General features: G+C 31.5%; 1 protein-coding gene across 1 annotated transcript; it reads left to right on the top strand.

The window, feature by feature from the left end:
• LOC18595456 (ALA-interacting subunit 1) lies at positions 513-4,142 on the top strand. Its single transcript, XM_018123970.1, has 8 exons — positions 513-855; positions 1,199-1,257; positions 1,478-1,552; positions 1,647-1,763; positions 1,912-1,982; positions 2,241-2,538; positions 2,650-2,939; positions 3,592-4,142. Exons 1-8 carry the CDS (start codon positions 738-740, stop codon positions 3,650-3,652), a joined length of 1,089 nt encoding a protein of 362 aa, XP_017979459.1. The 5' UTR covers positions 513-737; the 3' UTR covers positions 3,653-4,142.

Below are 14,433 nucleotides of genomic sequence, written 5' to 3' on the forward strand. Positions count from 1 at the left end.
AAATTATATACAAATAACATCTAACATCTAAATAAGAACATTCTCAAAAGAAAAAATAATATATAAGATTGATTAGGAAGGTTAAATAATTCTTATTAAAATAATATATATATAAATTTAAAAATATAATATTTAAGTTCAATTGATTCGATCATTTCAATTAAAAGATTTAAACATCAAAATTAACCAAACACAACTAATTAATCGTCAATTTGTTTCGGATTGGATCCGTTTTGCTGAACCTTACTTTTTTTACTGCAGCCTATTCCAGCTTATGGCCCAATTTCAATATTTTGAAGAAGTCGGGCCAGAAGATTCACAAGGTGGGCTTAGTTGGCATTTTAGCCCTAAAACCATTTAACCCATGTGGCAAAATCCTATAGGACCCTAGTGTAGCAAATACCTACACCAGCAGCACAGAAGATAAAAAAGAAACGAAGACTGACCGGTAGTTTCTCTCGTGCATGCGTTTTTTTTCCACTTAACCAACTTTTTTTTTTAATTTCTTTTGAAGCTAACAAAATACTTCAAAACGAACAAATATCTAATTAAAACCCTCCCAGAAAAAGAAAAAAGAAAAAATAAAAACCGAAAAGAAGGTTTGTAATGTTGTGTTGTTGTAGGAATTTTGAGGAAGAAGAGATCTGAGAAGAAAAAGAAATCAATATATATATATATATATATTTATATATTTATATCTATATCTGCGGAGGAGGAGGGTAGTGTGATAGTGGGTCATGGAGATGGATACCAACGGAGCCGGCACGAGCTCCGCTGCTGCTGGTGGAGGTGGCGTTTCAACTTCAACCTCTGATTCATCTTCAGCGGCCAAAAGGAATTCCAAAAAACCCAAATGTCTGTTCCCTTCGTGCCCCCCATCTTGTTAATCTTTTCCCACTAATATCTGCATTGCTGAATTGGGTTTTTATATATTATTCTTTTTCTTTTGATGAATCTGTTACAACGGGTGCCATGTGGCTAAATACCCAACAATAAGTAACAAGGAAAAATGAATTCTGGGTTTTGCTTACATTTATTGATTGTAATTTTATGTTTAATGAGACTTGTTATGATACTTATAATTTTCCTGGTCAATGGCTGCTGATTTTATATTATCTGTTTTTCTTTCTTTTTCATATACAGTTTTGCAAATTAAAAATGGGCTTATGGTTATTTTCGTCTTTTTGTTGGGTTGCAGATTCTAGGTTCACGCAGCAAGAGCTTCCTGCTTGCAAGCCCATTCTTACACCAGGATTGGTATTGTTTAAAACTCTCTTTGTCGAATTTTTCTTTCTGGGTACATGTGACAAACTCCAAGGCAGAGCCTAGACGTTAACCTTCTTAAGGAGCGATTACAACTGCTAGAAATCTTGTGTTCAATTACTAGGATTGTGGAAGTTGTGATTTCTGTTTGACATCTGTATTAATGCGAGCTTACATTTTCCCTTGTTGTTATATATATTGTGGTGGATTGCAGGTCATTACAACATTTACCATCATTGGAATCATCTTCATCCCAATTGGACTTGTGTCATTGTCTGCATCGGAGCATGTAGTGTATTCTTCCTCTTTAACATCTCTACTTCAACGAGTTTGTTCCTTACTATTTATTTATGCTGAACTTCTTTGCTGTCTTTGACGTATAGGTGGTGGAAATTGTGGATCGCTATGATGAAGGCTGTGTTCCTCCAAATTATTCCAAAAATAAACTTGCATACATCCAAAGCAGTCTAACTAACAAGTCTTGCACCAGGACTTTGAATGTTAGTCCAAATCCTTCTCTATTTTTTATTTGTTCAAGGAGTCCAGTCTTATACCTCTTTTACACGTTCTGCTTTTCCACATTTTATCTTAACATGTTGCTTCTGCTAATGAGCATTGATTTATCCTCTTTTTGCCTCCCTTTTTCAGGTTCCTAAGCTGATGAAAAGTCCTGTTTTTATCTATTATCAGCTTGATAACTTCTACCAGAACCATCGGCGGTGTGTAGTACTTATTTGTAGAATTGTTCTATACTTATATCAATTTATCCATACCATGTTTAAGTTTAGTGAGTGTTTCTATTTTATTGTATTATTTAGGTTCATAACTCTTTCATGAAAGGTTTTGGAGTATTTTTTATGCTGCTAAATGCTAATTAATGCATCTTCTTTGTATTGTGCTTGACTTGAAAATCCTTTCCAGTATTGTTACCTTTCATCTTTAAATTTTTTTACATTTTTGTGGGAAATTGCTTGCAGTTATGTTAAAAGTCGAAGTGATAAACAGTTGCGGAGCAAGGCATATGAGCGTGATACAAAAAGTTGTGACCCTGAAGGTTTTGTATTAGATGGTCCGATAGTTCCTTGTGGCCTCATTGCATGGAGTTTGTTCAATGACACATATGGATTTTCTGTGAAAAGTAAGATGTTAGAAGTCAACAAAAAGAACATAGCATGGGACAGTGACAAAGAACATAAATTTGGATCCGATGTTTATCCAAAAAATTTCCAGAGTGGAGGTTTGATTGGAGGTGCAAAACTGAATTCGAGCATACCTGTAAGTCTTGCTTGTTATAATTCTATTGTATTACATAATACAATACTTTTTTTCCTTCCTTGTCTTCTTTCCTTAGGGCCACGATTTTCATTACTCTTCTGATTGCAACAGTTAAGCGAACAAGAGGATCTTATCGTTTGGATGCGTACAGCAGCACTACCAACTTTCAGAAAACTCTATGGGAGGATAGAGGAGGACCTCCAAGCCAATGAGCAAATTACTGTTGTAATACAGAACAATTATAACACCTACAGTTTTGGGGGCAAGAAGAAGTTGGTGCTTTCAACCACAAGTTGGATAGGTGGAAAAAATGATTTCCTTGGCATAGCATATATTACTGTAGGGGGGCTGTGCTTGTTTTTAGCAGTAAGCTTCATACTTCTTTATGTTATCAAGCCAAGGTGAGTTAATGCTTTAATTTTTACCAACTACCATACATGCTAGTAAATCTAAAAATTCTTTATAATGTAGTTGTAAACATTCTTTTGGAAAGTAATCAAGGGTAGGCATACAGAGTGGTATTGTTTAAAAGTCAATCATAAGCATGAAAAATTTAACTTAGACTATATTAAATATAAGTGAAACTTCAGGCAAAACATTTTTATATTCAGAACAATATTTCCTGTCAGAATGTTTTCCTTGCTAACTGCTCGACTGATGGTTAATGAATTGTAAAAAAAAATGTGGCAACTTGTTTTATGTTTGATTGAGATTTAAACTAGCCATTTTCTCAAAATATCAAACTCGAATGTTGTGTTTAATTGTTTTGATTATCTGTAAACTGTGAGTTTTCTGATTGTGGAGATCATACATTGAATCTTGAAATGAAGGATAGAAAATGCTTTCAAAAACTAAACTGGGGTTTTTTGTTATATAAGATCCTGTACTCTTCTATCATAGTTACAAGGATCATATGAATAGAAATTCAACCTTTGTATTGATACGATGATCAATGCTTATGATTGAAACTTTCTTGTCAATTTCTTTTTATATTGTTCTTACTTTAGTTCTAAGTATGTACTGTGTTTGAGAAGGATCTTGCATTTTCTGCAGGCCTCTTGGTGATCCCTCCTACTTGTCTTGGAACAGAAGTCCATCGGGCCATCCAAATTAGGATTGCTATAAATTGAACTTCACTTATTCTGCTTCTTATAAATCCATCTTCCGCTCTGAGTGCACTTGTTTTGGCCAAAGTTAGTATTTAGATTTCCGAAAAATATCATCAATTTGCATTGACAATGCAATACCAATTACATCAAAAAATCTTATGGTAGACATAGTTTATATGCTTTTGTCCAGTTTTTATGATAATTCTGGCATGAAGTTGCACATTCATTCCATCTGAAGGATGTGATTTTTTGGTTTGGTTTACAGCCATTTTCTCAAAATATCAAACTCGAATGTTGTGTTTAATTCAAGCTCAGGATTCTCCTGCTAGCACGTATTCCTTCTTCATTTGGACCTGAAGGATACATTTATACTGTCTATAATTGGATTGTACCAAATTGTAACATACATTTCTGTTGCTTTACGTATCTAGTAAGTAGGATCTATCATTGACTTATTTTTTCCTATTCTTGGATGAAAGGTTATCTTAACATTCATTTCCTATTTGCGTTTTCTATATGGGGACAATCCAACCCCAATATTTATTTTTAATCTGTTAAAATAACACATTTTTTATACCTGTCATTTGTATTTTAAGGGGATTAGTTTTTATTTGTTAGAGTTATTTTAACACCAAATATATACCAACCATCCCAAAGTAAGGGCTCAAGTTGTTATAATATGTCAAAAATTTAATTATATAGGTAGACAGAAATTCACTAGGTTAATAGAAATAGACTAAGTTGGCAAAAGTTTGTTATGAGCTGATGTGTGTAAAATTGGTTAGTTTCGAGAATCAAAGTGAGTGGGAAGTGGAAGGCTTGGTATAAGTGGCTTTAAGATGGTTAAGAGCTCTCACAACTTACCAACTATCCATGATATTCTCCTCTAAATCAATTGTTGATGGCTAGTGGTTGTTCATTGGTGCCTTGTAAGCCAATCGAAATAGTTTGCTAAAACATTGATATCGTTTTATGCATTGCAATTGTAAAAGCATTTTCTTTATCTATGAATTTATATATTTTATGATATTTATAAATATGTATTGTAAAAAGAATTATAAAGAGCTACAATTATGAAATCATTATTGCATCAATGCATAATTCCTCGTAGTTTTTGATTAATACTTAATCAAGATAGAATATTTGATACGAGTCGAGAGACTAGCACATGTTATGTTTCTTACTTTAAGGAAGCAATCGGTTTCAATAGATTGAAGTCTGGAAAAAATTGAAATTAAAATGTTGATATTTGTTAGAAGACAAGTTCATTGAATATGACTCACTATGAGAATTTCATTTGATAGTTTATTTAAGTGTCTATAGAAATATTCTCATATGATAGTTGCGTAAGTGATCTTTATGTTGGCTCTATTAGTTTTTGATGATAATAAAACATTCTCATTCATTTATGTCTAATATCCCTACTTGAGTGTGCATGACAAAATTGTATGCCAAGAATAAATAAATCATTCAAAGGCACATATAAAAAATTATATGAATAAGGGAGCTATAATTGATCAACAAAACAGAAGCTTCTTAGTTGGATAATGAAGGGTATTAGTCAGCTAAAATTCAAATTAGAAGTTGGTGGGTTCAAGAAGTTTGAGCGACAGAGAAGACTTAGTTGACCAAGATGTAAGTTAGTCGACTAAGAGCCTACTACCAAAAATTTGGACTTCAAGATAAAAACAACTTAATCGACTGAGAAGGAAGTTAGTCGACTAAGTGCTCACTGTCATAAACTGGGATTAGAAGATAGAGACAACTTAGTCGACTTAGAGCGCAGTTAGTCAACTAAGATCATTCTGTCAAAAAATTTGAATTGAGCACTAGACGACAGATTAACAGTCAGAACTGTCGCCAAACTGTTTTCAATGGTCAAAAACTGCCTAATACATATCAGAGCTGATTCTTCAAGTATTTAAGAGGCTCTCAACTGCTAGAAAAGTAATTAAGGCTTCCAAATCCAAAAAGAGCTCAAAAAATTGTAAAAACCTTCAGCATACCTTCTGCACTTCACACCTATTCTTGTAAAAGATTCAAGCACTTCACTTTGCATCATTTAGATCAAGTCAGTGATCGAAGGTACACTTTTATTTCTCTTCTCCTTGTATACTTAGAGTGTGCGAGACACTTTAAGGGATTTATTCAAGCTTGGATGCTTGATTGAGTGTATAAATTCTAACTTAGCCTAGAAAAGTTAGTTGTTGGGTTTTGATTGATCCTGGTAAAAATCATTGTGAAAGGTTTTGACTGAGCTTGGTAAAAGCCATTGTAAAAGCTTGGTGAAAGTTTGTGAATTTCACCGTTCATATTGAATTTGTTTGAAAAATCCTTAATTGAACAATCAAGGTAGTGGATGTAGGTCTTGGACCGAACCACTCTAAATTTTGGTATGATTGTCTACTCTGTTTTTAGTTTTTCATTCATTTTTAAATCTTTCTTTTATCTTACATTTGTCCTCAATTAGAAGTCAATTTTAGTAAGAGCCGAAAAGGGCTATTCACCCCTCCTCTAGTACATTTACTTGGAACCAACACTTTAGACTTAAGTTCATAGGTTATCTTAGTTGGGAATTGTTATTTTTTGGTAGCCAATAACGTACAAAAGGGTAAATATTGGTATAACATGAAGCACATAAAGATAAATAAATGAGCAATAAAGATACATTACCTTAAGTGATCTTAAGAGAGAGATCCCATTGACATGTCTTAATTCAAGGAAACCCTTAACCAAGATAGAATAAAGAGTTTTTTGAATTTCATTAAAAAGTTAAGTAGATGTTTTAAGACCTAAAATGATAAAAACAAATATAGAGTAGACATTGAACCATACTCTACATCGTATTGAGATACCTGATGATGAAAGATTGAATTATACTAAAAGATTGGGCATGGAAGAGTTAAGTCAAACTTGTATGACTCTACTTAACATTTAAATAGTCATGACATATTGCTAGATGCCAATCTTAATTTATAAATATAGACTAATAAATTTGGAACTTGATAATGAATGTAAATAATTTGATCATTAGACTTGGCAATTCGTGTTAACGTATCGTAAATGTGTTAGACACGATTAGACACGAAACACGTTAAGGCTAAACATGAATACGACACGTTTAATATTCGTGTCTTAAATTTAAAACACGTACACGTATACGTTTGATACACGTGTAACACGACATGACACGATTAACACGTTTATTAAACGTGTCAATATACGACACGACACGATTAATAACACGTTTAACATGATTAACATGTTTAACACGATTAAATAAAAACATTTACAATTAAATATAATTTTATTATTTAAATTTAAAATCTATAGTTATAAAAATAATTATAACAAAACAAAAATAATAATAACATCAAATAATTACCAAAAGTTAAAAATTAGGTACCCTTTATAAAATTAAAAAAACTTATTAAAATAATTATTTAAAATTATTTATATAAGGTTAAAATAGTTTTTAACTATTAATTTATAATAGGTTAATAAATATGTCACGTATACACGTTTAAACACAATAACACGATTAAATACGATAACACAATTAAGTAAACGTGTTTAAATGTGTTTTAAACGTGTTTGTCGTATTTAACACGTAAGACATGAAAATTTTCGTGTCTTAACGTGTCAAACACGATTAGACATGAAACACGTTAAGACTAAACCCAAAACCTGTTTAATCCGTGTCTTTTGGTGTCGTGTTAACGTGTCATGTTCAAAATTGCCAGGTTTATTGATCATCTAATCTTTATTGCCTTAGAATTATAATTTATATTTATTACCAATATGTTAAAAACCTAATAAGTTATAGATTAATAGACTTGAAAATTCATGTTTTCATGTCTTAAACATGTCAGATACGATTAGACACGAAATACGTTAAGGTTAAACACGAACATGACACGAATAATACTTGTGTTTTAAATTTAAAACACGTACATGTATACGTTTAATAACTGTGTAACACGACATGATAAGATTAACACGTTTATTAAACGTGTCAATATACAATACAACATGATTAACAACACGTTTAGCATAATTAAATAAAAATATTTACAATTAAATGTAATTTTATTATTTAAATTTAAATTTGATAATTATAAAAACAATTATAATAAAAAAATAATAATAACATCAAATATAATAAAATTTAATATAAATGACATACATAAAATTCATTATCATATAACATGATAACATCTAATCTTAAAATACTAATAATATCTAAAATCATCCATAATTTTCATCCATAATTAAATACATATCATTAACCACATCATCAACTATGAATAAATCCAACCACCCAAACTAAAATTGAAAACTCGTTCGCCAATATCTAAAATCATCCATAATTTTCATCCATAATTACCTTATTATCTTTATAAAATTTAAACAATTATTAAAATAATTATTTAAAATTATTTAAGTAAGGTTAAAATAGTCTTTGAGTATTAATTTTTAATAAGTTGATAAATGTGTCAGTGTACATGTTTAAACTCGATAACACAATTAACATGATTAATTAAACGTGTTTTAAGCGTGTTACTCATGTCTGATACATTCAGGTATGAAAATCAGACACGATTAGATACGAAAAATGTTAAGACTAAACCCAAACCTGTTTAACCCCATGTTTTTTCATGTCTTGTTAATGTGTCGTGTCAAAAATTACCAGGTCTACACATTAATAATGACAAAGTAAGAATGTAAAATAGGAAATCAAGTTGGACTGAATTGAAAAGAAGTATTGACTTCAAGGATTAAATAAAGTGAGTTAAATTATATTGGAGAAATTTTACAATTAACATAAAAGTTGTCCTATATTTAATTGGATTAAGGTTGCCTACAAATATATGGACTTTTAAGGCACTTAAAACTTAAAAAGCTAACAAGAAAAGAGATGAGGGAACTCGACTTAGTTAGATAAAACCTTAAGGTTGGTTAGGCTATTGAAACCCTGCATGTTAGCATACTGGGTAATAAATCTATGATATAGAGTTATTTAGACTTAATTTTGATAGTAATTTAACTTAGTTTTTGAAGTAACACATAGAAATTTATTAGGTTTTATTTAATTATTTTAAGTTAGTTAATTATGTGAGTCAATATAATCTTAGTGAATTTTGTGTTGAAATTGGTGTTTATGTGCCTAATTTATGTTATTATTGATTAATTTTCTGATTTTGTAGGTGTGCAATAAAAAGAGTGAAAAATTGTCAAGTTGGATGTTCATGAGATGCAGACCTTCACTGCACATGTCTTGGTATTTTGACCATAAATTTTGCTACAAAATTTCAAATGAGGTGATTCTTGGACCATTGGAAGCTAAGATAACAATCTACAACTTTCATGTTTTCCACTTTACCTAGTTTTGATCGAAAGATGATTTAAATATTTGTCGAAGTTAAAGGACTGCATTAGAAGTGTGGAAGGCAAGATAGAACATTGAGAGTTGTGGCTCTGGGGAATGAGGGCCGCAATGTTAAAATAGACCATAAGTGTGGATACCAGCACAGAGAAGTGAGGGCCGAGGCTATGGGGAATGAAAGCCGTGATGCTCGAAGGAAAGACTGCAAATCCCTTTTTGATTAGTCTTTTTCTTGACACAAATTTGTACCCTATTTAAGCAACCTTTTGGGGGACTTTTGGAGGCACGAAACACTAGATTTAGATGTGAGATTTAGCCACCAAAATTATTGAAAAAAAGTCTCATTGGAGCCAAGAAGAAATCAAGGGATTTAAGAAGATTTGGAGATTAAGATTGCAATTTTTGGGATTTTTTATTTTTTTGTTATTCTTTATTTTTCTTGGTTTGGTTTCAATGTTTAAACTTTATTTAATGATGATTTATGATATTATGGGGAACTAATTTAGTTATCTAAAATTATGATTGGACAACTTTAAAAAAAAAGGATTATAATTGAACTTAATATGTAGTTTAAATTATTTATCTTTCTTTTACTTATGTTTGATAGTTTTAAGTTGTTTATTTTATTCTGTACTTAATGTTTCTAATTGCTTGATCACTAATTAGATTGATTTGAAAACCTAGGTTAAGCTTTGACGAAAGAGATTTAGGTAAACCTTGAATGAAATAGCTTATGATCGAATGCACTTAGTTGATTAAGTGGTTTGATTTACATATAGGGTAAACATACACTTATAAGTCACATGTAGCCAAGAATAGAGCATGAACTTAATCAATCTTTTTTCAATTTAATTTGCATAGACATATCATAAGTTAATTGGGAAAGATATTTTTATGAGAAACTTGGTAGAGACTTGTAAAAAATTTAGGACTTTAGGTTAGCAGCTTAATCTATTTAATTAAGTTAAGAGTTAGTTAAGAGAGAGACAATATTCAGATGAAGTATTGAGAGATATCATAATTTTAGGTCTGATAGTTAATCAAGTTTAATAAAATAATTTTGTTGATTAATTTTAGATTAGTTTTAGTTTTAAGTTTATTAGATTTAATTTTGTTTTTTAATAATATAATTTTTATTGTTTGAATAAAATTAGGGTGTTATAATTTTAGTAATTAACAATAAGAATTAATTCAATTCTCCATGGGATGAACATGCATATGCACCTTCAAGTGCTCATATAGGCTCTCGAGTTGTCATAAAAGTTCATTTGTATAAACCATGTAAAGTATAATGCCAACTCTTGACTACATAATCATAAAAATGTTCAATTGCATATAAACATAAATATAAAAACCGAATCATCATTATAACTTGACTTGACTCTCTAGGCTTCAAGTTAGCTTCCAGAAACACCTACCAAAGAAAGATTGAGAGCTTTTCTCCGTGACAAAGGTAGCAAGCTAATCATTGATCTACAAAACAAATTAGTCTTACAAGTGTGAGTCATAAAGACTCCATGAGTAGATATGGAACGGGACAAGCCAAACGGGAAGAGTTGTTATATAAACCAAAATTTAACATAAACATGAATTTAATAATGAGTATACATATCTTTTCAACTCCTTGAAGTAATGTTGTTTTCCAACTCAAGCAAAAAATTTTAGTTGAAATCAAAGTCGCATAAGAATTTTGATTTAGAAGAAAATCAACGTTAGTGAAAAACCATATCAAGAGGGAAAGTAGACTGTATTGTACCTGGGGAATTGATATGTCCTTGTGGGGTATCGATACTTTTCAACTAAAGGTCTTTTTAGATTGGAGATATTAGTGCTTGTTCTTCAAGTATCGATGTTACTCATGAATAACCATAGCTTGGGAAAATTTCCAAGCAAGAATCAATTCTAAGTTTTTCTCTAACCTTGTGTACAATCTTCTAATCTCTAAAGTTTCCATGGGAAAGCATCTTTATCTAACAATAAGCTTTAATCTAACTTGTACATCTATGTATCATTCAATCATACAATCTTTATCACAATCAGCATATTACATTGACAATGGTACAATTCCCACAGTCTAGGATAGCTCTTGGATAATGGTAAAATCCCCATTATCTAGGATGGCTTTTGAATAATGTTATAATCCACATTATCTAGGATGTTGATTAAGTGGTACCTTCACCCCAACTCAAGGCTATATAAATGTGTGGTACTATGCCCCACATCAAGGCCCTCATCACTATATAAGATTTAACATATCAATAATATACAGAATCATAAGCTTGTCATGATAATCCATATTAATTCAACATCATCATACTCATATCAATTCATACTCATATCAAACATGAAAAACCAAGTTCATGCACAAAGTTCTTCAGCCAAAGCAACTCTTGACAAGCTTCGGTAGCATCAATAAACTCAACCTCAATAGTAAACAAAGAAACACGTTTTTGCAATCTAGATTGCCAAGCCAAAGCTCCCCCGCAAAGGTAATCAAATAATCAGAAGTAGATTTTCTAAAGTCATTATTCCCAGCCATGTCTGAATTTGTGTAACCACAAAGAATAGGTTTCCCAATTCCAAAATAGATCTTCAAACTAGAAGTGCTCCAGAGATATCTCAAAATCCACTTCACAATTTTCTAGCGCATTTTACCAAGATTGGAAGGAAAATGACTAACCACACCAATTGCATGAGCTATATCAGGCCTTGTGCAAATCATTGCATACATCAAACTTGCTACTGTGAATGCATAAGGAACATGTTGCATGTCTTCTTTCTCTCTATCACTAGAAGAAAACAATCTAGTGTTAAGCCTAAAGTGATTGGTAAGAAGTGTACTTATCACTTTAGCTTTATCCATGTGAAACCACTGAAGTACTTTCTCAATATACTTTTCATGAGACAACCACAGTTTCTTGGTCTCTCTATCATAGATGATTTGCAAGCCAAGGATTTGTCTTGCTGGTCCCAAGTCTTTCATTGCTAAAGACTTACCAAGCTTTTTTTTCAACTTGTCAATTCTAAAAGAATTATAACGAACAATTAACATGTCATCAACATAGAATAACAAAATGATAAAGTCATTGTCAGAAAATTTTTGCGCAAACACCCAATGATCAAAATTAGTCTTCTTAAATTTTGTTGGTTCATAACAGACTCAAACTTCTTGTGCCATTGCCTCGATGCCTGTTTCAAACCATACAAATTTTTCTTCAACTTGCAAACATAGTTTTCTTTGCCTTTTATCACAAAACCCTTTAATTGCTCCATGTAGATCTCCTTCTTCAAATCACCATGAAGGAAAGCAATCTTCACATCCATTTATTCAACCTCTAAATCAAGACTAGCTATCAAACCAAGAACAACTTGGATGGAAGACATTTTAAAAATTGATGAGAAGATCTCTTCAAAATCAATTCCCTTTTTTTGTCTAAAACCTTTGACAATTAATCTAGCTTTGTATCGTGGACTAGAAGAATTCTCTTCATTCTTCAGCCTGTACACCATGATTTTGCAAGGCCTTTCTGTCCTCAGGTAACCTAACCAACTCAAAAGTATGATTGTTAAGCAGAGATTTCATCTTATCTTTAATAGCTACAACCTATTCTGCCTTCTACGTGTTTTCTATAGCCTCTTTATAGCACTCAAGCTCTCCTCCGTCAGTGAGAAACACATATTCATCAGATGAATAGTGAGTAGAAGGAATTTGTTGTCTAGTAGACCTTCTATGTTAAACAGCAGATTCATCAATAACTTCACGGGTAGGAGCATCTACCTCATCAGCAACATCATCACGATGATTCTCAATTTGATCATTAGGAGTTTAATTCTCCACATCAACTTGATCACCAAACTCAGCTACATCAAGCGTATGTGTCTCAAGAATTGGATCAAGATTATCTAAACTATTATTACTTGGAGAATTTGACTTTTCCACCTTATCAATATCTTCAATGGTCTAATTTTCCATGAAAACAACATCACGACTTCTAACAAGTTTCTTTTCAATTGGATCATAGAACTTATAGCCAAATTCATCGTGGCCATAATCAATGAAGATACATTGCCTTGTCTTGATATCTACCTTGGACTTTTCATCTTTGAGCACATGTACAAACGCTTCACAACCAAACACATGCAAGTGATCATAAGAAACATCCTTTCCATACCACACTTTTTCAAAAACATCAACTTGCAAGACAACAATAAGAGATAAATTAATAACATGTACAACAGTATATAAAGTCTCACCCTAAAAAGATCTAGGCAACTTTGCTTCTATGTCCTGTTCATCCTTTCTGCCAGCTATTTAGTTGAAGAGTCTTAGGGGGCATCCTTTGGCGTCTAATAACCTACTGTTTGCAATATTCATGAAATGGTCCACAATATTCACCACCATTATTAGTACGAATGCATTTAAGTTTCTTTCTTGTTTCTTTTACAACAGAAGCTTGAAATTGCTTAAAGACACCAAGTACCTGCTCCTTAGTCTTCAAGACACAAACCCAAAGTGTTCTTGAATGGTCATCAATGAAAGTCACAAAATAAAGTGCACCACCAAATGTTTTTGTCTTCATTGAACCACAGATATTTAAATACACCATCTCAAGCAACTTTGATTTTTTGGAAGGAGGATGACTCTTAAAAGATACTTTATTCTGTTTCTTAGCCAAGCAATGGGCATTCTTTTCTAAACTTACACCTTTTAACCTTGAAAGTTCTAGATGTGAATCATTGACAATATGATTCAAAACATTACCATATACCTATTGTCGAATAAAACCACAAACCATCTCATGCTCAAATGCTAATTCCTCATCAAATTTAGTCTTGAGTTTTTGAGTAGTAAATACTGATAAATGTAGCTTTTTCACAAATAGTAGATCTTTTATCTTTCCTTTCCAATTATGATAATTTGTGTCATTCAAACTAATCATTCTACTATAATTAGGCTCTATCTTTCAATCAAGCTAAACTAACAAATAACGAATCTGCTTTGATATTATTTGTTGGGAAAATGTATTGATATAGTGAAAGTAACAATATAAAATAAAGTTTTTCTCGCTTGAAAGAACCAGTGAGGAGCAAATATTCAACCAACAAAATATCTCGACAACAAATATGGTTATGAATGAACAATATAAAAACACAAGAAAATACACGATTTTTAATGTGAAAAATCCCTTCAACATGAGTGGTAAAAATCACGAGACCTAATTTAGAAAAATAATCCATTATAAAAAATCAATGAGAGGCAAAGAGTCATCTAGTAATTTTATAACTTACAGAAACCCCTACTCATTATCAATAAAGTAAAAATTATCAAGCAACAATGAATAAAACCCAAATAAAGAGTATCACATACCAACAAATAGAGAAGAAAAAAATATAATTTGA

The sequence above is a fragment of the Theobroma cacao genome, chromosome 6, assembly GCF_000208745.1.
Source record: "Theobroma cacao cultivar B97-61/B2 chromosome 6, Criollo_cocoa_genome_V2, whole genome shotgun sequence".
Taxonomy (NCBI): domain Eukaryota; kingdom Viridiplantae; phylum Streptophyta; class Magnoliopsida; order Malvales; family Malvaceae; genus Theobroma; species Theobroma cacao.

Excerpts from the sequence above, each read along its gene's own strand:
- LOC18595456 (XM_018123970.1), top strand. The coding sequence starts at position 738 with ATGGAGATGGATACCAACGGAGCCGGCACGAGCTCCGCTGCTGCTGGT. Across the intron at positions 1,764-1,911 it reads CTTGCACCAGGACTTTGAAT|GTTCCTAAGCTGATGAAAAG; the intron begins GTTAGTCCAAAT and ends TCCCTTTTTCAG. Across the intron at positions 2,940-3,591 it reads CTTTATGTTATCAAGCCAAG|GCCTCTTGGTGATCCCTCCT; the intron begins GTGAGTTAATGC and ends CATTTTCTGCAG.